At 35.3% G+C, this 23610-nt stretch overlaps 2 protein-coding genes, 1 long non-coding RNA gene and 1 pseudogene across 3 annotated transcripts; 3 read left to right on the plus strand and 1 right to left on the minus strand.

The window, feature by feature from the left end:
- Nucleotides 1-5755, plus strand: LOC120150452 (mitochondrial outer membrane protein porin 4-like). Its single transcript, XM_039163146.1, has 7 exons — nucleotides 1-106; nucleotides 521-593; nucleotides 1085-1152; nucleotides 2726-2836; nucleotides 2997-3083; nucleotides 3522-3730; nucleotides 5214-5755. The coding sequence occupies exons 2-7, from the start codon at nucleotides 548-550 to the stop codon at nucleotides 5512-5514; spliced, it is 822 nt and encodes a 273-aa protein (XP_039019077.1). The 5' UTR covers nucleotides 1-106; nucleotides 521-547; the 3' UTR covers nucleotides 5515-5755.
- LOC120150454 lies at nucleotides 4425-23170 on the minus strand. Its single transcript, XR_005518530.1, has 3 exons — nucleotides 23160-23170; nucleotides 11095-11099; nucleotides 4425-4557 (listed from the first exon to the last, which is right to left on the minus strand). It is a non-coding gene; the product is annotated as an uncharacterized LOC120150454 (long non-coding RNA).
- Nucleotides 9131-10621, plus strand: LOC120150450 (AAA-ATPase At5g57480-like). Its single transcript, XM_039163143.1, has one exon. The coding sequence runs from the start codon at nucleotides 9131-9133 to the stop codon at nucleotides 10619-10621; it is 1491 nt and encodes a 496-aa protein (XP_039019074.1).
- The window catches only part of LOC120150453, a 19047-nt pseudogene continuing 8887 nt past the window's right edge, over nucleotides 13451-23610 (plus strand).

Below are 23610 nucleotides of genomic sequence, written 5' to 3' on the forward strand. Positions count from 1 at the left end.
GAGCTTCTCAATTAAAAAAATTAATACCTTCCTCTGAAGCGGTGCTGTTGGCTGCCGCTGCACGGTTTCATCGTTCATCATCCCTTCTCGTCCCTCAATCTCTGTTGTAAGTTCTTTCTTCCTTTCGGATTATTGAAGTTATTATTTTAATCATTATGCTGCTAAAAGTATTGAATTAAATCTAGGCGAGAATGTTAATCGAAATCTTATTTTATCGCCATATATTTTTTGTATATTTTATTCATATAAGCCGTGCCTCGTTGTTTTTCTTTTTCTTGCAACGGTTAGATTTTCTCTTTGATTTTTACAGCATTTCGCCCCTGAATAAACTTATAAATAAAGAATGATGCAAAAAATGTTCGGACTATCACGGATATGTGAAATGAATTTCGAACTAGGAAATGCTTTATTGTCTTCCCATATGCAGTTGCTCTACGATTCGTTCGCTCATTTTTCTTTTCCTCTTAAGTAAAAGGTTTCCTGTGCTGAAGTGGTGATGTTATATTTATGGTATTTCCAGGCTTTAGTTGATTGTCCTTCTATCAAGATGGTTGGACCAGCTCCGTTTGTAGAAATGGGCAAAAAAGCCAAAGGTACGAGTTGCATAACTTGCATTAGCCTTTACTTTTTCTTGTTTGGTATTTTCTGTTTAGATATGCTTGCACTTGTCATGGTCTTGCCAGAAATTACTATTTATTGGCAACTCTAACTGATAAGCAGCTTTTCAGAGGCTTGGTGATGGTTTGGAAGAGGAATTGGAAATACTCATGCAGTTAGATTTTTCAAAACACTTAATAAAGCAAAGAAAATGCTTATATTTATGTGATAGATAACCAAAACAAGTACTTAGTATTATACTAGCACACTGAGGATTAGCAGTTGTACCATATGCTCAATAAGATAAATTTGTCTAATAGATTGGTCTTACATTTTTTATTAAGACTTCTCTCGCTATTTGTAACTTTAAATGACTGTTAATTAATACCTACTGCAGTTGGTCGTTAGTCTGTCATGTTACACAACAGACTTCAAAACCCGCTTTTTTTTGCTATAGATTCTAATCATTTCTTATCATGTTATGCAGACCTCCTGACAAAAGATTACAACTTTGACCAGAAGTTTAGTCTTTCAATGCTGAGCTCCACTGGAATGGTAGTGTTTTCTCAATAGAACTTGTTGACCTTTTTTATTGAGCTGCTTGATTGTAATTTTTGGACAGAGTTTGATTAATGCACTTGAAAACTTAAATTCTGTTTTGCCATGATTTTATATGCATTTGAGGCTATGGTGTGAGAATAGTTTGTTATATTAGCAGAATCATTATATGTTAGGTTTTCACATATGAACATCATGCTTATAGGATGGTTTGTTTGGTCTATGATATTAATTCCTTTCTTTTGAGCAATCTTCTGCCACAAATTACTGGCAGATGTAGGGGAAAAACAATTTATTCTCAGAAAGAAATTGTGTACAATGAATAGTATTTTATTGATTTTTCTTTTTGCTACTCCCTTGTTATGTTCCCGTTGTGCATGTATATCTGTAGGAATCCACACAGGATGCCCCAAATTTCATAATTATTTAAAATTTTGTCTGCTAGTAGTTTCTCGTGATAAACTGGATGAAACTGGTACTTATGACATTATGTGGCCGTGGGTTGCCGGAGTTTTCTTTGAAATGGATGATGACAGACTTAAAGGTTTTTGTGGCTGTAATAACAAAAACCACCTATGTTCTGTCCTTTCAATTTCCCTTTTTTCAATCCCTCAACTTTCTGTTTGCTTTCTTCCAATATGAGCTGAACTAGTCATATGTACTCTTCCTTGTATTACATTACCTAACCTTCATTTCCCTTTAGTACTCACCAGTGTTAAATGGCTAGACTGTACTGGTCAACTGAGAACCAATGTTCTGTCCATTCTGGTACATATAAGAACTACGAGCCTTTGGTGAACTAGTAGAAAATCAGTTTTACTGGTAAAAGAATAGCAAAACAGATTATCTTGGAATCTTTTTATTATTTTTTATTTATTACTTTTCTGCATGTGTTGGTATTTGAACTTTTAACCCTTTGTGATCATGTATTAAAGACCATACCACAAAACCAAATGCGTATTTTTGATATCTAATTACCTTATTTAATTCATATTTTGTATCAGAATCATATACCTAATATTTAATAGTTAATATATTCTTTAATTTAACAATTCTGTTGAACCGGTGACTCTGATGTCTCAACAGTTTGACATCCAGTCGTGTTTTCTATTCATTGGTATTAATTTCCATAACACATTTGATAAATAAAAGGTATGGTTTTCTGCCTCCAAATGGTAGGAAAAAAGTTTAGAAAAATGTGTTGAACATATGATTAAGCTTAGAATAAAACGAATTTGGAGAACCAGGGAGAGCAGGAGACATGGACAGTAGACGAGGTCAAACTGGGAGGCCTAAAAGAACTAAATACCTATTTGTTTTATTGATTGTGTTTTATAAGTAGCCTTAGAGAACTTGAAGATGGAACAAAAGTATGTACTTTCTAGATTTTGACATCTTATTCACTTTTACCATCAATAGATTCTAAAATTGCCAAAAAATGTACAGCTGATAACTTTTATTAAAAATGAAAAGAGCTCTTATGGTTTATTTTGTTTCTAAAATATTATATTGATCTGTACTTGAATTTGATTGTTATGTCATCTAATGTCATTCTTAAAATGTTTTGCAGGGACTTACAGCCACAGGGCTCAAGAAGGACCAACTTTTTTTTGGAGACATAAATACCGTGTATAAGAGTGGAAATACTACCGTGGATGTGAAAGTTGATACCTATTCTAATGTATAGAAGATTTTTCTTCTCCAATGTTTTGTTTGTGACTTCTCCATATTTGTTATTCAGTTTAATGTACCACCTTTTTGTATTTGGAGGTTGTTAAATCCTGATTGTGTAATCCCCAATAACTTTGTATCCTAGTTATTTTTTATTTATTTTTCGGCAGGTGTCCACAAAAGTGACTGTCAATGATGTCTGGCCATGTTCCAAAGCTGCACTAAGTTTTAGGATACCTGATCACAAGTCTGGCAAGGTCAGTGCATGAATTTTAATGGTATAAATGTAAAATGACAGTCTTAATTTCTCATAGTAACCAACATACTCCCCATATTATTATTATTAGTTTGCTAGCAATGCACTTTTCATGTTTTGTGGGATGTGTTTATGCTGACTGTCTATCATTCCTATTCTCTTGCCTACTACATATTTACCAAGGCTATAGTAGATATGGTTGCTGTTTTATTATGTCTCCTTCTAATGCATGGTACCTAGTTCTACTTTCTGTCATTTTATCTGGAAAATTGTTAATTTGTCAATGTAAATCAGTTTGATGGATAATTACACTCCAATTTTCTTGTTGATTCAAAAGAAAGATCATCAGCAGTCACTTCTGTAGAAAATTATATTACCGAACACTTCAATCAATTGGTTGAAACTGAATCTTTTACTTTCTGCATACTTCATATCTCAGTTGGATGTCCAATATCTTCATCCTCATGCTGCCATTGATTCTAGCATTGGCCTGAATCCATCTCCCCTATTGGAGCTTTCAGCAACAATCGGCAACAATGAGCTTTATTTGGGTGGTGAGGTTGGATTTGATACAGCTTCTGCTTCTTTTACCAAGTACACTGCTGGGATCAACTTGAACAAGCCAGATTTCTCTGCTGCTCTTTTGCTGTAAGTATTTCAAGATCATCTACCTTACGAGATATTTATTCCTTTTAGGTGTACATCTAGTTTATCTTTTTTATGCTAACACCTTCATGCTTCAGTTGGGTTGACTACTGCTGCATCATGAGCAGTTTATAACATCTTAGCATTTTACAAAATCTCGAGTTGGATTCAGATTGATCCTAAATATTGTTTGCAAGTAATATGATCCTAGCCATTAATAAAAAGTTTCCAGGTAAGAAATACTTTAGATTTTGGTAATCTACTGATTGTCATTGGGCTCTTCAAAAAAAATATTCTTGATCTCTAAACTTTGATTTCTACCAACACGCTCCACAAACTTTGTATGTCATGAAACCCAGTATTTCACCTTATCTTTCAGTAAATACTGCCAGTTTATTTGTTTTTCTCATAACTCTTTTTGGCAAAATTTTGTTTCTTGTCTGATTCTGGAATGGTGCACCCCGTCTTTCAGTTTCTGCCCACTTTGGTCAAGTTAAATGAGATTTAGTCTGCTAACTCGTACACGTCCAGTAATCATTGCCAGCTTTTTCAAAGAATCACAAGCAATTGAGCAAAATGTCTACTTCACAAGCGTATTTTTATCTTAGTTTCTGTGACCTGTATAGATTTGGGGGTGAGAGAGAGAGAGAGACAGTTGACCAAGAAAGAAAGAAAGGGGAGTGCAGTTAGTTAAGGGGCTGCTGGAGTAAGGGACACTTATTAGTATGAAAGAAAGGGTGATCCTATTTCCAATATGTTTTGGCTTCTTATAATCAAATGTCAATTATCACATGAGTTTGCATGTAGGATCCACTTGTAAGTAACTGAGACTGATATGCATTGATTGATAACTAAGAAAAAAGGAAAGGAAAGAATAGCGTACTACTCATTGGCATTGAGTTGAATGCTGATGTGCTTGCCATATCAGCTCTGTGTTTTTCTTTGTAATGCCAGAGTGACGTTATTCCTTGCATATTGAGAATTTCAGTGACCTAATGTTTATAAATTGAAGCTTAACGATACAGATGGAGCTTTGAAACTTAGTGAGTACAACCATGCCATTTAAGATGCCTTTGAAGTCTATCTTTCTTGTTATTGTTCTATTTTCTGCATCATATAGAAATGGCAGTAGAAAATGTGCTATCAGTATTGATATTTTGTGTATTGCTATCAGTATTGATAACAATCATTATTATTATCTATAGATTCAACGATCTTTATTATGGTAAACCATAGTTTGATTCATTTGATATATTTGAAGATGACGTGTCAGGTTATCATTTAAAAGAGGCAAAACCAAGAATGTGAAGCAGTTTGGAGAGACTTTAAGATGCACGGGAACCATCGGGATAAATTAAATAGCTAGATGACCTAATATGGCTTATCCTATTAGTTGTCAACATTTTATGCTCCGTATTGTTTTATGTTCTTTCCCTGTCATGAAGGCCTTGCCTTAAATTTTTGAATTCATGTTTTCTTTTTTTAGGACTGATAAAGGACAGGCATTGAAGGCATCATATATCCATTCTGTCAATCCCTTCACTTCTGTTGCTGCTGAAATGGCTCATAGATTTTCTACCTATGAAAACACTTTCACCATTGGAAGTTTTCATGCCGTGGACCCTTTTAGCGTGGTAAAAACGCGGTTCTCTGACAATGGTAAGGTTGCAATGCTCTGCCAACGTGAGTGGAGGCCGAAATCACTAGTAACATTTTCGGCTGAGTATGATTCGAAGGCCATGAATGCATCCCCTAAGATGGGGCTTGCCCTTGCTCTCAAGCCTTGACCGTGAAGATCTCATTCCGTAATTTTAAATTTTGATATGCTTTTTCCCCGAACCCTTGTTGGAGTTGTCATTCACCCAGATTATTTTGTAGCGAAAGATTTTAAAAGCAAAAATGTTCATATAATGGGCTGATGAATGTTTTCACCATAACATTGGTGTGGGGGAAATGAACCCAAATTTGCCAAATTTTATAATGATTACAGCACAGCAGTTTTTCTTGCTGAATGCTAATAATGTTCAAGTTCTGTGTAGGTGGTGCTTCCCCTAATGTATTGATGATTTGTGGCGTTTACTATCTTCATTTTTCAAGGCTGCTTTTGTTTTCAATGACTATGAAATACAACCGGTTAACGTAAGCTTAAAAAAATGCAGAAATCGGTTTTAATCTAAAAATTTATCACGAACTTATTTTTAGAGTTAATTGAGCAAAATTTTAAGTTGAAATAAAAAAATATTTTGTTATTTATAACAATTCATGTGAATTGTATAAATATTTCGGTGCAACTTAAAAATTGTCGTCAAAACATTGTCTGTTATACTAGAAACTATTATAAATTGTGTGACTTTTTTGGATAGACATGTAATATTTTAGGTTAAAATCTGTCGCAATGTAATTGTCTCGGTGTACTCAAAATTATTATCAATTATATAATTTTAAAGGTTGGACAGTGTAATATTTTATGTTAAAATCGGTCATAAATTAACCCTGCCGACAGAACGACCCCTTTTTTGCTTTAAACGCCACTTACGTTCTCAAATGGTAGCCATTGAAAAGCAATGGGAAGAGAGGAGGAAGCATGAGAGAAAGCTGATACACTTAAATTGAGTTTTCTATTCTTTATCAGTGCAAAGGAAAAAAGTAGAGTTTTACTTGATTGAGCTTCTCTGTTTAACTCCATTTTAATACAGATCCTTATTTTACGTGAATTTATTCTTAATCATCTTGGACTTCATTAAAAAAAAAATTGGTCATACAACTTTAATAGATCCCGATTAAATAACACAGTAAAATCGATATGGTATTTTTTTATAATTAACTTATTTTGAAATATTTGAACTGGAGATTGAGATAAAACCTGTGCTTTAAATACCAAAAATTGGGGGTGAGATCATGCATTAGAATCCCAAATGGAACATATATTTGGAAAGAGCATTCTCACAAAATTGGCAAGAAGAATACAATCTTTAATATGAACTATTACCGCTAGTAATTTCAAATTATTTTACCAATTTAATGTCAAACTCATTGCAAGAAAGGGTAAATTACATTGGCTGTCATTAAATCTTTTAGAGTACTTTCACCTTGGTCATTGAACTTTTATAACTTATATTACAATCACTGAACTTTTAATTCACTTTTATTATGATCATTATCATTAGCCGTTGTTAAGAAAAGATGACGTGACACGTTAAAAAAATCCTAAATTTCTTCTTCCAAATTGATAGTCGTTTCTCCTCTTTGCGTCATTGTTTCTATAGTCGTTTGATGGATTCTTCGGTCGAAAGATCATTGAGATACTACAACTCTTCTTTTCTTTCTTTCTTCCATTCAAGCTTATTGAAAAACTTTTCAATATCACCAAATCCAATCGAAATTAAAAGCTAAAATTTTCTTTGTCAATGTTAACCGTCAAATCAACTTGAAATTGAACTATATTAACATTTTAAATTGAACTATATTAACATTTTGGTCAAAAGAAGCCTTTTCATTGTTGGAATTGATCGGTGATCACTCCGTTCATCGAAAACTCATCAAGGCTGAGTTCAATAGTTTTATTTTTCTCTTCCTTTTTCTTTACTTTTTTTTTCTTATTTTTGTTGTTGTTTATTGTCTGCTGCTATCGATGATTTTGGTTGGGAACGTTGGTCGGAAGAATGCTGACAAAACAATAACAAAAGGAGGAGTGTTGGGATATTCGATGAAGCTCAATGATAAACCGAATAGTGCCAAGAGGGGGTGAATTGGTCAATTTGAGTTTAGGGAGTAAGGAGTAAAAAGAGATAAGAATTTTGCATAAGAATTTATAGTGGTTCGACTTCTCAACCAAGTCTACATTCACTATATTGGCTCCTCACTAAGGATTTTCTAACAAATTCACTATTTTGTTTTTTCTTTTTACTTGATAAAGAGATAACCTTTACAAACTCCTTAGCTTTTAAAAGGCTTATCTAGAACCACTCCCCTTTTACAAAAATGAATAAAGATGTAAACAAGAAAACCCTTACAAGGTAGGTGTTTACAAAATTAACCTCATAAGAACAAAAATATTTACAAGAGAAAATAAAATAAGAATGAAAAATTCTTTCTTGTGTTTGATTGCTTTATAGGTGTTCTAACCCTTCTTCAAGTGTCCTCAGCTTGTTTTTATAGGTTGTAATGTGTTTGTGGCAGTTTCTAACCGTTGGGAATGATTTGGAGTAATTGGAGATAATTTTTCTACAAAATTAAACTGCCAAGGACAGGGAGTATCGATACTACCTTTGTAATATTTAAATAAACTAGTTGTTGGGCCTGACTAATATCGATATTATGCTAATGGTATCGATACTACTGTGTAAAGTAGTATCGATACTCCTTTGAGTATCAATATATATTTTGCATTCTGGAATTTGAGCAATTTGGAAAACAAACAGTAGTATTGATACTACCTGGAGAGTATTGATACTCTCTTACCTTTGGTATCTGTACCACATGAATAGTATGGTACTGTTCATATAGTATCGATACTGTAATAACAATATCTATACTACGTACCCTGAAAATCAATTTTGTGCTCAAATTATAGTTTAATGGACTTTGAATTTTTTTGAAAACTTTGAACAAATTCAATCAAGTCCAAAAACATTTTGCTTTAATTTATTATATCAAAATATTATAAAACATAATTCAACAAGGAGTAACAACTACCAATTTGGAAATGGAAGCTTAAGACTTCTTAGGAGTTTTAACGTGTCACGTCAATTTTTTCAACATCAGGTAACATCAACGATAGTAACAATAATATTTTAAAAGTTTAGTAATTGTAATGCATGTTTTAAAAGTTTAATAACCAAAATGAAAGTATTTTAAAAGTCTAATGACCATAAGTGTAGTTTACCCAAAGGAAAGTATCTAACATATTTTGGGAATCCATCTTTTTCGTGATTGATTTGATCATTATTTTTTATAAGTCAACGAATAAATAATTATAATTTATTTAATCATATTTAAAAATCTTAAATAGGAGAATAGGAGGGATAAAACCCTCTCATTAATTATCATCGCCAAGGTTTTGGTTATTAGTTCAAATTATTGAAGATGATGATTATGTTAGTTTTGTAGGAAGAGAAAAGTCACACACCATATATTTAAATTACAATTACAATTATGGTTACGTTTAACGTGATTACGAATATAAAAAATATTATTATTATTATTATCGTCGTGAATAGTATAATCATATAATAATGGTATCGAACACTATCACTACTACTATATAATACGCATTATTGCGATCGTGGAGTGTTCCTGTGACAAACACAAAACTACACTCAAGGAATAGTCCATAGCCATCTCTCATCTCTAAATCCTCTTTGTTTTTTCCTCATTGCTGCTGTTTTTCTTCTTCATCCTACAATGAAAGAGTATTGGAATTCTTTGGCTTCACTGTTAGGGGTTTTGGCCTTTTTCCAAAGCATCCTCCAACTGGTTTTCCCACCGGAGCTTCGCCTTCTCTCCCTCAAATTCCTCAGCCGTATCTTCCATTTGTTCTCTTCCTACTGCTACTTTGACATCACAGAGATCGACGGCGTCAACACCAACGAGCTCTATAACGCTGTCCAAATCTATCTCAGTTCCTTTGTTTCACTCAAAGGCAGCCGCTTGAGTCTCACTCGTGCACTCAACTCGAGCGCCACCACGTTCGGTCTCTCCAACAACGACTGCATCGTCGATACGTTCGGCGGCGTCACCGTGTCTTGGAAACACGTCGTGATTCAAAGGCAATCCCAGACTTTTGCTTGGCGACCATTGCCTGAGGAAAAGAGAGGGTTCACTCTCAAAATCAAGAAGAAAGACAAGTCATTGATCCTTCATTCATACCTGGATTACATAATGGAAAAGTCAAACGAAATCCGTAGGAAGAATGAAGACCGGCTTTTGTACACAAATTCTCGTGGTGGGTCATTGGATTCAAGGGGACATCCATGGGAGTCTGTTCCATTCAAGCATCCGAGCACCTTCGACACATTGGCTATGAACCCCGACAAAAAGCAAGAGATCATGGACGATCTAAAGGATTTTGCTGATGGTCAGTCGTTTTACCACAAGACCGGGAGAGCATGGAAAAGAGGTTACTTGCTCTACGGTCCTCCAGGGACGGGGAAATCCAGCATGATCGCAGCCATGGCGAATTACTTAAACTATGACATCTTTGATCTTGAACTAACCGAGGTCCATAACAACTCTGAGCTGAGGAAGCTGTTGATGAAAACAAGTTCCAAATCCATAATCGTCATTGAAGACATTGATTGTTCGGTTAATTTGACCAACAGGAAGAAGAAAAACAAAAGCAATGATCCTGAAACAAGATGTGTGTCTGGTGTTGAAGATGGAGGTAACTCGACCATTACTCTCTCGGGGCTGTTGAATTTCACCGATGGGCTATGGTCTTGTTGTGGGAGTGAAAGGATCTTTGTGTTCACAACAAACCACGTCGAGAAACTTGACCCGGCATTGCTCAGAAGTGGGAGGATGGACATGCATATTTACATGAGCTACTGTTCGTATCCAGCATTGAAGATACTGTTGAAAAACTATCTGGGGTACGATGAAACTGATTTGGATTCCGATGTTTTGAACCAACTGACGGATGTCGTCGACAAGGCCGAGATGACACCGGCCGATATCAGCGAGGTTCTAATCAAGAACCGGAGCTGCAAGCACAAGGCCGTCACTGAATTGCTGGACACAATGAAGATAAGGGCAGAGGGGAACATGAAATGTGGTAGTCCGAGGGAGAACAGTTCAGATGAAGAGCAGGAGAAAAGGGCTTTGGAGTGTCCTAAAGAAGGGTCTGGTTTTGAACAGCCTTGCAAGGAAGAAGAGAATGAGGAGATGATGAAATGATAATCGAAGCTTTCTTTATTGTTTTTGTTTTTCTTGAGAAGAAAATAATGTAATCAATATCATATTTGAAGCCAATACATACTGATATGTGTGGGATTTTCTGTGTTCTTCTGCAAAATCATATTGATGAATGGTCTGCAAATGATCAACCCTTCAATCCAACATTACAAATTGTTGGTGTTGGTGTTGTGTGCAATTGGAGTGCACATGCCATAGATGTTTATTCAAACTAACTAAGCGAAATGAACCCACTATACGTGTTTGATGTGTTATATGTCAGGAGATATCTCATGAAAATATTTCTCCATGTGCAACAATTATTTCTATCAAAATCTTCGAAAGAATTCTTCCATTAAGCAAAGTTTCTGGAGCCTTATAGCCCTCAATTGATCACAATCTTTTGACAGGATTACTGACAAGCCTGCAAGATCAATTAGGGACAAATCTAGTGTCAGACGACTGAATTTATTTACCTAATCTGTATATCTGTTAATAACAATCATGATCTCATACTTGAGACCTGCACACAAATGAGAGTCCGTATATAAACACTCGTGTGGAACACAAAAAAGAATTGAACCCAGAAGAAGTATTCATTTTCTTCACCATTTTCCTGACCAACTGATCCCTTCAATACTTTTTATCTAAAAATAACAGATAATTATTCTCCGTCTACATTAAAAGGGTGAATCGTCTTTAACCTACATAATACTTTACTAGTTCTTTTTGTATCACTTGATTGGGGTTAATTATTTTTGGTACTTGACATTGATGGTAAGCAAAAAAGCAAATTCTGCTATTGACCATTGATTGATAGGTAAAGGCTTTGTTCCTTCTTCTAATACATGACGACAATGCAAAACCAAATCCATCAGTATTGAGTCGTTGAGGACTCAACTGGAAAGGCAAAAGTTTTCATACTACTACTCGAGTTAATACAGGAAATTGTTTGAACTTACAACTTGCTACTTTGTTGTCTTGCCAACTTCCAATTGGGATTTTGGGGTCCAAGATATAATTTCATGCTTGAAACCGACGTGGGTGATTGATAGGGATCAGAGTGTTTATAGGGATACTTTGGGCAAAACACATGGTGAACTAATGAAAGGAAAAAGGACCAGATTTTGTGTTGGGAAAGAGTAGGATTTTGAGTAACCAAAGGCTAACGAGAAAGTCATGTCTGATAATGAGCATAAGTTGACCCTTTCCTTGTTATATTCTAGAGTGAGTTGTAAAGGGCATTGGATTTTTGGGTGTTAATCTCATGCATAGATTTCGAATAATAAAAATTCCTTCACATTCGATATATATATATATATATATATATATATTTATCTAAATACCACGCATTTTAAATTATCTTTTAAATATTCCTTTTAGTTTAATTTTTAGATTAATATCTTTTTCGTCGTGCAAGACAAAGACGTGTCTTGTTAAAAGTGTCTCGTTAAATATCTAAATTAAATTATTTTATCGTTTCTATACAGGCATTCAGACTTAGATATAATGCAATTGGAGGTAGGATTGTAAATGAACCGAGTCAAGTTTGAATGTTTTTTTAACTTAACTCGATTTGAAAAGTTTAAAATTGAGCTCGACTTGACTATAAAACTCTCGAGTTTAAAATTGTCAAGCTCGATTCGAATTCGAAATAAAAAATTGAAGCTCGACTTGAGGTCAAAATATTCTCAGACTTAGCTCAACTGAAGCTCGAACTAGAAATCGGTTCAAGCTCGAACCTGAACCTTTAGTACATGAAAACCTTATATTGCATTTGTTTAATAAGCAACAACTCATAAAGAACTTGAGTCAAGTTCGAATTCAAATACAATTCATTGAATTCCAATATTGACTAAATTTTGATCGAGTTAAATTCTAATAACTCGTGATCTGTCTCGTCTCATATAAAATAATAATCGGAGGTCATTTGGGTGCTAGTTGTTGTGGCCCCATAAGTGGTCTAGCATGGGGAGCTCCAATGGGTTGTCATGGGATTTGGTATTCTCAGGACGGAGCTAGGATTCCAACTCAAGGGAGTAAAATATAATTGATCATTAAAACGAGGAGAAAAAAAATTAACCATAGAAAATGAGAGGGACAAAATCAAAATAAACTAAAATTAACTTTAATTTAAGTCATATATTTTTTTAATAATAAAAAATGAGAGTAGTACTTAATTATTGGAATTTTTGGTTAATTGTATGGTATAATTTCCTTTACCCTATGTTGGGTAAAAGTATTTTTTTTTTCTAAAAATTATAAAACTTTTAATTAATAAAATGATAACATTAAACTTCATATCCCTTAAATATTTTACAATTTAATCTCATCCTCATACAAGAAAAATTTGACTTCACCCTTGACCTAATAAGTTGCACTTCAACTTTCATGATAGTATTCGAACCTAGGCTCTCTTGGGGCTCTTCCACTACTCAACACGACTCTTCTCTTGTAGTATTATTCTCTCTTAGTATGGTTTGGAGTTCGAATATTATCATGAAAATTGTTAGATTTCTTGTAAGTGTTAATTTTTTCGTAGTTTTAATGATCTTTTATTTTCTTTTTATTAAACTATGTGACAAGTTGCAAATAGCAAGGTGAACATGCAATGTAACGAGCCATCATCACCCATAAAAAAAATAGCATGACAATTTATTTGACGGAAGCATTAGAAAATATTAGTTTTGGGGTTGAAAATATATAGTTTCGGAATATTGAGCACTAGAATTTCATTTAATTGTAAAACAAGGACTAAAACAATAAAAAGAAGAAGAAGTAAATATATGAACCTTATATAAAATTTGACCTAAATATTTGCTCGACCTAAGCTGGTTTGCCGTTCCGAACCGGACTAGTTGAACCGAAGAACTCCTTATTCACGAACTGGTGCTTCTTCCTCGGCTCTTTCTTTTTCCTTTTCTTTTCCAGTTCAGCTGCCGCCCAAAGCTGCTCTTATTTCAGAGTCTAGACACTTCCAAGTTTATTTCAATGGAGGAAGATAAGGTAAAATGCTACCTCTTTAGTACTTTGCTTCTCGTTTTCCTTTTCATATCTTTCTCAAGTTTAATTTTGTTTAGCTTGCTATATTGGGTTTGCTTGTGAAATCGATTTATCAGAAAAAGGAAACTTAACACGATATCGATTACAAAAATTTCAGCTTCAAATGTTCTGATTTTGCATTTGCACTTCGGCTGTCGTTATGTTAATCACTAATCAACTAGACTAAATCATTATTCTTTCATTTTCTGCCAGCTTTCCTTTAAATTCAGTTGGTGTGTACTACTGTGCTTATGTCAAAGTTCCCTTCTTTAAAGGATTAATGTTTGATATATGCTTTTGTTTATTGGACTATTATCTCATAGCAGTGAAGTGGAGTTAAGATTTTTCAACATATCCAAACGTCTTCATTGAGATTCTAATTTCCATGTTATTTTTTTATTGGCTTATTGAAATCTTAGATTATCTCTCCATGTTGCATCTTTCTTGTGTTACAAGATTGTTGCATCTGTTCAAGAAGCTGAGCTGGACTATGAATTGATCATGCTACTCAGCAAAGAGTTGTTTCATTTCTATTTAGTTTATGCAAACCTGATTTTTTTAAATCTCAAAACTTGTTTTCCACCTGTTAATTCCAATTTTTCCATGTACAAATCAATAGAAAACTCGCCTGTTTGGAGGAGGAACATAAAACGCTATTTTTATGTTCAATAACCAATGTTGATCTATTAGTTAACCACCATGCAAAGGTCGGGCTGTCTCCACCATGGTTCTCTCTCCTCCATCTATGTTATATTGAAGATTTTCTGTCTGTCTGTGTGTGTCATCATGCATGCCGTGCATATGCTAATCACTTGGTGCATATCTTCTTTTAGACATGTCTATGTGCACATTGATTGGCATCCAGATGGGGCAAGGTAGTAAAAATCCAAGATCAAACTGCACATAGAGTGGATTGCAGAGTGGTGCAGTTGTTACTAAAGGTTGAGAGTCCATATGACATTCCAGAACAGATCATCATCACTACATATGGGAGAAAATTCATGATCATAATTAAAGTTGATGGTGCTGAGGATTTTTTTCCAGAATTAACAGATATGGAGGTAGAAGAAGTTGCAGAGGAACCATGGGAGGAAAGCTCTTCGGAGTGGAGCAAGGAAGATGTGCAGAATAGGCAAGAAGAGCAGGTGGGAGTACAAGAGTTGTCAGAACCCCAGAATAGGATTGAGTGTTGGATTAGAAGTTCTCAACAAGGCAAAAACACAACTACCGAGGGAGGTTTGAATTTAAACATAGGTATGGAAGATAATTTTGTTTTGTGCAAAAATGTGACAGAAGTAGGGGATGTCTCCATACAGCAGGAAAAGTCAGAAGATGTTAATGAAGGGAGAGAAAATGGGAAAAGTCTGGGAGGTGTTCCCATAGAGCATGAAAAAGTTGACTGCGGAAATGGGCTTATTAGGGGCCTGGATTTACATTTGAGGAGTGGGCTGGATCAAGAGGAGGAAAGATTAAGCAAGGGATGTTGTTTTGAAACAGCAAAAATAATGTTGCACATTACCAAACTCCAGTGCAGGCAGGGTCTGTTTCCTTGTCTTCTTATAGAAATTCGGGGATTGTAGCTGGTTGTAGAATGGGAAGGGGCAAATATAAACATGTTTATTCAAGATCTAGGTTGAGGGGAACTAGGAGCTGTTTAGGTACAAGTTCGGAATATGAATATAGAAATGAGGAGGGGGATGGGGCAGAGGCATTGGAGAGCTGGAATGTAAGTAAATTGTTAGGGATTTCATTTAGAGGGGGAAAAAAGCTTTTATGAACAAAGCAAATTCATTGGTTAAGGGGAGAGGAGTGCATGGGGGGAATTAAGGGGTGATGGATTTCAAGGTTATGACTGGATATAGATGACTAGTTGGAATTTACTGTCTTGGAATGTTAGAGGTTTGGGTAGGAGAATTAAGGCTAGAGCTGTAAGGAGGGTTGTTAAGGAGAGAAAGCCTGTAATTTTATTCATTCAGGAATCGAAAATGGAAGTGTTGACTCCGCTGGTAGTGAGGAAAATGGGTGGTAATTTGTTGACAGCTTCGGCAGCTGGAGGTTCTGTTGGAGGTCTGATTACTTTATGGAATGAAAAAGAGTGTAAGATTATAGAGGAAATCATTCATAGGAGGTTTGTAGTAGTTAAGGGTATTATTGATGGGTTACAAGGATCCTGTTGGTTCATAAATGTGTACGGTCCGAGTGTCGATTCAGAAAAGGAGGCGTTTTTCGGGGAGCTGTTATCATTCTTAGAGAATATAGACTGTCCAGTGTGTCTCGGAGGAGACTTCAATGTTGTAATGTCACAGGATGAAAAGATGGGAGGTGCAGTTAACTTAGTTACAATGTTTGCTTTCAAAGATTTTATGAGCAAAGCTAATTTACTGGATTTGCCTTTGGTTGGAGGTCGATTTACATGGTGTAACAATCGGGATATCCCAACTTATGAGAAGCTTGATCGATTCCTAGTGGATCAAAGATTTTTATCATTGTACCCTATGATAACTCAAAGACTCCTTGAAAGGTCTGTTTCAGATCATAACAGCATCTTGCTGGAAAATAGGGGCTGGAATTGGGGCCCTAAACCGTTCAAATTGTTTAATTATGTCTTGGAAGAAGATGGATTTTGTAGGATGATGGAGGGAGAACTGGTCAAGCTTTGTAATGTGGAGAATAGACAACCAATCTACAGTGTACTAAAAGGAGTGCAGGATGCAGTGAAGAATTGGTCTGGGAAGGGTTATCTTGAGATCCTCGGGAGAATAAATAGGTTGGAGAAAGAAATTCAGGAGATGGAACTCAATCTGCAACAAGGTCTCTCCATGGTGTCTATGAAGAACCTAGTGGAAGCAAAGAAAGAGCTGTGGGACTTGTATAAAAAAGATGAATTGATTTGGCTTCAAAAGTCAAGATTGAAGTGGAGTTTGAATGGGGATAAGAACACTAGAAATGGTATCAAATCCATCAAAGTAGATAATGAAAACATCTCAGATCCAAAATTAATTAAAGCTTCGGTGGTGCACTTTTTCAATGGGTTGTTTAATCAGGAAAATACATTGGAAGTTGAGGAGATGGACTTGGATTTTTTACAGCTATCGAATCAACAGAGTATGGCGCTCGAGAAGCCTTTTTCTGAAGAGGAAATTTGGGGTGTAATCGCTAATTCGGATTGTAATAAAGCACCTGGCCCGGATGGACTGAATTTAGGTTTTTTTAAGAAGTTTTGGTCAAGTCTGAAGGAAATTTTGCTGCTGTTTTTTAAAGATTTTTATGAGGGAAAGGAATGGGACATGGAAACCAATCATTTTCCATTCCAAGAGGGACAATCCGGGGCTTGAAGACTTTAGGCCTATTAGTCTAGTTGGGGGTTTCTACAAAATTCTCTCAAAAGTTCTGGCTAGAAGGTTAAGCTTATGCATTAATGAAGTTATTAGTCCTTCACAGTTCGCTTTTATACCGGGGAGGCACATTTTAGATTGCTCGTTTATAGCAAATGAAGGCATTGATTGTTGGAGGAAAAAAGGATTGAAAGGAGTTGTTTTTAAGGTGGATTTCAAAAGAGCTTTTGATATTGTTGATTGGAGAATCTTGCTGAAAATAATGAGTAAAATGGGGTTTGGAGCTAGATGGAGTTCTTGGATGTACAAGTGTGTTTCAGCAGCTTCCATTTCAGTTTTGGTAAATGGCACACCTACGGAGAAAATTCACATTACTAGAGGGCTAAGGTAGGGCTGCTCGTTATCCCCTTTGTTGTTCAATTTGGGAGGGGAATTGCTACATTTAATGTTGGTAAAAGCATGAATAAGGGGTTGTTTTCGGGTTTTGAATTAGGCTCTAATGAACGTTCTTTCATGTTATCTCATTTGCAATTTGCGGATGATTTAATAATTTTTAGTAAGGCTTCTATTCATGATTTGGTGAATATTAGAAGGGTACTTTTAATTTATGAACTGATGGTGGGTTTGAAGTTGAATCTGTCTAAGAGCAGAATTTTTGGAATTAATGTGGGGGAGGAGGAACCAGTTTCATGGGCAAAGGAAATAGGGTGCATAAGGGGAGTTTTTCCTTCGGAGTACTTAGGTCTTCCATTGGGGGCCAAGAGGAATTCTTTTTACCTGTGGGAACCGGTTATACAAAAATTTTATAATAATTTGGCTGGTTGGAAGGCCAAGTCTCTATCTCTGGCTGGAAGGGTTGTCTTGGTCAAATCGGTGTTGTGCTCTATTCCAATCCACTATCTTTCTATTTTTCGGATCCCTATTAGTGTTCTCAACAAACTAAACTCTATCATGGCATCGTTTCTATGGGGGAGATCATCAGATAAAAAGAACATTCATTGGATCAAGTGGGATTTGGTGTGTAAGCCAAAGAAGTTGGGGGGTTTAGGGATTCCGAATCTGCTGCTTTTAAACAGGGCTCTTATGGGGAAATGGGTGTGGAAATTTGCTGGAGAGAAAAATTCTTGGTGGAAATCAGTTGTGTGTTGTGTTTACAATATGGATCCTAATTCTTTGATGATCCGGAATACTTGGACAGCTCGTAGTTCTTGGATTTGGAGAGGAATTGTTAAGAACTTCTTTTCAAGTGATGCATTTAGGGATTGTTTTAGGAGAAATTTGTGTGTTAGGGCTGGAAATGGAGAAACTGTTCAGTTTTGGCATGATGTTTGGTTGGGTTCGGCTCCTCTAAAAGATAGGTTTCCAAGGTTATTTGCTCTTTCGAATAACAAAGAGGGTAAGGTAGCAGAATTCAGATTGCACAATGATTCGGGTTGGGTTTGGGATATTCAAATGAGAAGGAATTTGGTGGATTGGGAGGTTGAGCAGTGGCTGGTAATTATCTCTCTGTTGAATAGCTCTTCTTTGTCTCTAGTAGAGGAAGATTGTTGGATTTGGTTGGGAAATGGAGAGGGCTGTTTTACAGCAAAATCATGCATGAAAACCTATTTTGATAGAGAGGGTATTGATCAATTAGAAAGTAATTGGGAACAGTATGTTTGGAAGGGAGTAGCTCCACCACGTGTGGAATCCTTTGTTTGGCAACTTGCTCATCATAGAGTTGCGGTGAAAGAGGAATTGCTGAAGAGAGGAGTTTCTGGGGTTGAAGACTCTGTCTGCCCTTTGTGCAGGAAGTACAATGAGACGGTCTCTCATTTGTTTCTTCACTATGAAGTGGTATGGGTTTTGTGGGCTAAGTTTTTAAAGTTTTGGAATGTTTTCTTTGTGGTTCCTGGTTCGGTGATGGACTTCCTAATTGCCTGGGATGACTTAGTGCCGCGATCCAATATATGGAAGTTTATTTCAAGAGCAGTGTTGTGGTCTATTTGGAAATGTAGGAATGAGGTGATTTTCCAGAATAGGAAGGTTGATTCAGCGTTGTTGTTCTTCATTTCACGTTTCAGAACTGTTTCTTGGTTTGAAACATCAGTTAAGGATGTTCATTTTCATTTTGATTCTTTGATGGGGGATTTAAAACTAGCTGATCAACATGTCAATCTGAATAAGAGGTATCTTCCTTCTTCTAGGTGGAGTCCTCTTCCGATAGGGTTCTTAAAAGTTAATGTTGATGGTGCAATGGTCAAAGGTTGGGATAAGGGTGGAATAGGTGGCTTGACTAGAGATGGCAGAGGGATGGTGCTTGGATCTTTTTCAGAGAAGGTAGGGGGAGGTCCTCCCTTACTCGCTGAGCTTTTGGCGATCAAGAGAGGGTTGATTCTTATTGAGGAAGTTGAAGCTGATCTCTTTTCAAATCAGAGGATCATTTTGGAATCGGATTCTTCTAATGCTCTGAAATGGATTAATAATCCGAACCTTAATACTACTTTGTTTCATTCCTTGGTAAGGGATATAGCTTCTACTGTGGAGAGGAAGGGTATCATCACAAGGCTCATCTCGAGAGCAGCAAATTGGGAAGCGGATGAATTAGCTAAAGCTGGTATAGGCTGAACTTACGTTTTGTGTAATGGTTAAGGTGTTATGCCTTGGTAGTTCCTTTTTAGGAGTTTCAGGGTGTGTTTTGTTTTCAGATTTATGGTTTTCTGTTTTGTAAGAAGTTGTTAGCTGTTGAGTAGTGGAGGTGTATTATTGTTCTAATTAATAAAAGTTAGAGGCACTCTTTTCCTCATTCCAATGTCCTTCATGTTATGTTTGTAACATGTAGGATAAGAAGGGGGTTTTTAATGAGGCCTTATTTTATCAAAAAAAAAAAAGTTTGTGCATGGTTAGCAATTAAAAACATATTAATTACCATAAGATGTTGTTATGGTTAACAATTTGTAGATTTAATATTATTATTTTTAATAAAATTGTATTAATCTTTTTATTTTATTACTGGTTTTCTGCAGCATTGTTCATGTGATAATACAGCAGAAACGAGAGATGGCTATTCAATACTTATTGAACTTTCTGATGTTGACCCTTTCTTTGACAAAAAGAAGGTTAGAGAAACAATAAACATGTTTTAGTCTCATTCATTTTCTTCATCAAAATATGTTTATTCCTGCGTTTCCTTTAAAAGTGTTAATAGTAGTAATCACTACTCTCTAGAGTTTTAAAAATGAATAAAATGTAATCTTTGGTAATATGCAACTGGCCTCCCAAGTTAAGAAAGTGCATGCTGTGCCTGATTTGAGTTTATTATATAGGTTGACGTAGAGAAATTGAAACTGGAAATGTTAATAAGGTTTTTACATGGATGATGGTGAGAATGTTCTATGTTAACAAACTGCTCTTTCCCATGTTTGGCAGAGATTACTCAATGATAGGGGATTTGATATCAAGGAAATTGTACTTATTAAGAACTCTTTGGATTCTGGCTCACTACATTCTACTTTGAATCAAATGCTGCAGATAGCTAGAATTATACATTTAGATGAGGTAAGTTGCAATTTTCATATTTATAGCCATTGGTATTTACTGTGGATCATGGTAGCAAACAGTGAAAATAACCAATGAGGGGTTATTTTCATTTTTTATTTTGCTGGAACTTATTTCTCTTTTTGTGGGATGAGGGTTGATTTGATAAACAGTCACTTCCTCAGGTACCTTTCTTTACTTGTAGCTTTTACTTATGCTTGCTTATGCAGTCTAATAAAGAAAAATATGGCACTAAACAGATTGTACTAGGGCTCCTTCAATGCCTAAAAGTCTCCCATCACATTATAAAATGGTGTGCCTAGGAGGAGCCTCACGCATATGCCTTAATCAAATATGAGCCTGAAGAGATTTGAGGCTCTTGAGGTTCTGTTATTGTCTAACACTAAGGTGCAAAGCCTAGGTGAGCCTAGGCACACGCCTTAAAGCATTCTAACAAATCAGGCCACAATGGGCAATCGAAGTGCCAAGATACAGATTTATGAAGTCCCTTCGATAATCTATTGAACTTTGAATAAATAGTGATAATGCAATGGACTTCTGGGATGCAGGTAGAACTTTATTTTGGTCCAGTTGGTGGAATGGGATTTTACAGCCCCAGGAATGAGATGGAGGCTCAAAGTTGTATCCTTTCTCTTATCGAAAGCTCGTTATCCAGTCAAGTACACATGCAAGCACATGCTCTGCAAGATCTAAGAGATGCAATTATTTCTAGGATTCATGAGTTAGGAACTGAGGATAAAGTGGAGAATAAAATTGATATAAATTACAAGTGTGATAAAGAGAACAGTTTAATACAGTGGGCTGAGAACAATGGTGCAAAAACAAGATTGCAGATAACTTGTAAGTTCAAGATTAGAATTGTTTTTAGTGATTCCTTGTTAATCAGTATCTTGGCGTTATTTTTCCTTTGAACTTTCCTTTTTATTGTGTCGAGAATATCTAAATTAAATATTAGATAGGATCAGTTTTAATTAGATAGAATCAGTTTTTATTCTATTAGTTATTAGATAGGATCATTTTTAATTAGATAGAATCAGTTTTTTATTCTATTAGTTATTAGATAGGATCATTTTTAATTAGATAGAATCATTTTTATTATGTTGCTAATTTTATGCATCTTTTTATGTAAAGTTGTTACATTGTAAACTCTATTTAAGTCAGCCATATTCAGCAGAAATAAACACGATTTATTCTGAACAAGTTTTTTTTTCTTTATATTGTTATCTTCTTAATTACTATTTGGAGCACATAAGTATAACAGTTCTTTAACATTCAAAAGATGCTTCAATACCTTTAAAGGAAAATTTTCAAAAACTGTTTCTGAAATAAAAGCGAAGTAAGTCAATGTTTTAACTATTACCCTTTTCTTGCATTGGCCTTCATACAGATATTGAAGGAGCTGGTAGAGGAGCCATTGCAACGGAAGATCTGGAAGTTGGTGACATTGCTATGGAGATTCCTGCATCGATTATAATCTCTGAGGATCTCGTATATAAATCTGACATGGTACATTTCATTATTTCAAAGATTTCTGGATATTATTCCAAATTGACACCATTATTATATAAAAGTGAGCTTATAATCACATTTTGTTGTTATATCTGATTGCAGTATCCAGTCTTAGGGAGTATTGATGGAATGTCATCTGAGACTATGTCATTGTTATGGAGTATGAAGGAGAGGCACAATTGTCATTCGCAATTCAAGATTTACTTTGATACACTACCAGAAAATTTTAACACAGGTTTGACCTTTAGCTGTGATACACATCGTTGATGATATCTAGATTGTAGCAAATTGGTTTTATTTCTTTCAAATAGTTATCAACTTCGATCCCATAAGGGAAAAGTGCATGAGCTGAAATGCTATTTCAAAACTTGAATTGTATCTTTGAGTATTATTTTGTTCTTGAATTTTTATTATATTCCTATGGAAATTTATTTATGATGATGTGATTATTTCTGTACATGGTCTAAACTAGTAGAGTCACTGTCTCTGAATATCTGTCATCTTGTCTTATTTGTATTAATTCAAATCTGAAGACAATAACCTTTTTAAGAGACCTGGAATGACAGAGCATCCTCTTTTAGGGTTCTTAAAGAGTAGTAATTTTCCAAGTCTCACCCGCCAATTCTAGTCCAATATAGCTATTCTGAGTAGGTACATCAATGATTCAATACAAGCTGGCAGTTATTGATGGAAGTAAATTGCATAAACTGCCTTTCCTTTGACGATAGGAGGTTGATACTGCTTTTGTAGCTGCAGGCTTACGAATTCATTTGTTAATCTGAATCAGCCATTTGCTTTTCAGGTTCCCCCACCTAGATGGGTAATCACTGAGACTATAGTAACCCTTAGAAAGAATAATATCCACTTGCCCTCAAGAGGAGGAGCACACCAACTCTGACAAATTTTTAACCTCCGTACAACAATATGCTTGAAAACCTGATTAACGATGGATTTGGCCAAAGACCAAACTAGTTTTTTGTGGCTTATATTGCTACTCTGAAACATGTTGGCCAATCACTTGTGGAGTATGACTAGATTTTCAAAGTGCACTGCACTAAGTTTACTGTTGCAATGCAAAGAACAAAATAGGGAGAGGAATTATTCACTCATGTATTAACTTTAAGAAGAAAAAAAAGTAAAACCTATTTAAGGAAATAAAAATCTATACAATAAAATAGTATATAGGTAAAATTCCTAAATATCAACTTATTAGCTGGCTAAACACTTCCCTTCAAGTTAGTGCATAGAATCATAGATGTCAGACATGCCCAACTTGCAAACCAAATTATGATAAGTTATGTTGTTGTCCCTTGGTGAAGACATCAGCTAAACTCTGTCAGATGCCACATGGACTAAGTTCTAAACACCGGTACTCAACTTCTCTTTAATAAAGTGCCTATCATTCTCCATGTGTTTTGTTCAATCATGTACAGCTGGATTTTGAGCATAATGATTGCAGTCTTATTATCACATTACAAGGATAGTTTGTTTTCTTCTGCAAGTTTTAATTTATCTGGTAATTTCTGTAGCCACAAAAGTTCATGAACACCATGAGCCATGGATCTATAT

This window comes from Hibiscus syriacus, unplaced genomic scaffold (assembly GCF_006381635.1).
Source record: "Hibiscus syriacus cultivar Baekdansim isolate YM2019G1 unplaced genomic scaffold, ASM638163v2 tig00111022_pilon, whole genome shotgun sequence".
Lineage (NCBI taxonomy): Eukaryota > Viridiplantae > Streptophyta > Magnoliopsida > Malvales > Malvaceae > Hibiscus > Hibiscus syriacus.

Excerpts from the sequence above, each read along its gene's own strand:
- LOC120150452 (XM_039163146.1), top strand. The coding sequence starts at position 548 with ATGGTTGGACCAGCTCCGTTTGTAGAAATGGGCAAAAAAGCCAAAG. Across the intron at positions 2,837-2,996 it reads AAGTTGATACCTATTCTAAT|GTGTCCACAAAAGTGACTGT; the intron begins GTATAGAAGATT and ends ATTTTTCGGCAG. Across the intron at positions 3,084-3,521 it reads CTGATCACAAGTCTGGCAAG|TTGGATGTCCAATATCTTCA; the intron begins GTCAGTGCATGA and ends TTCATATCTCAG.
- LOC120150450 (XM_039163143.1), top strand. The coding sequence starts at position 9,131 with ATGAAAGAGTATTGGAATTCTTTGGCTTCACTGTTAGGGGTTTTGGCC.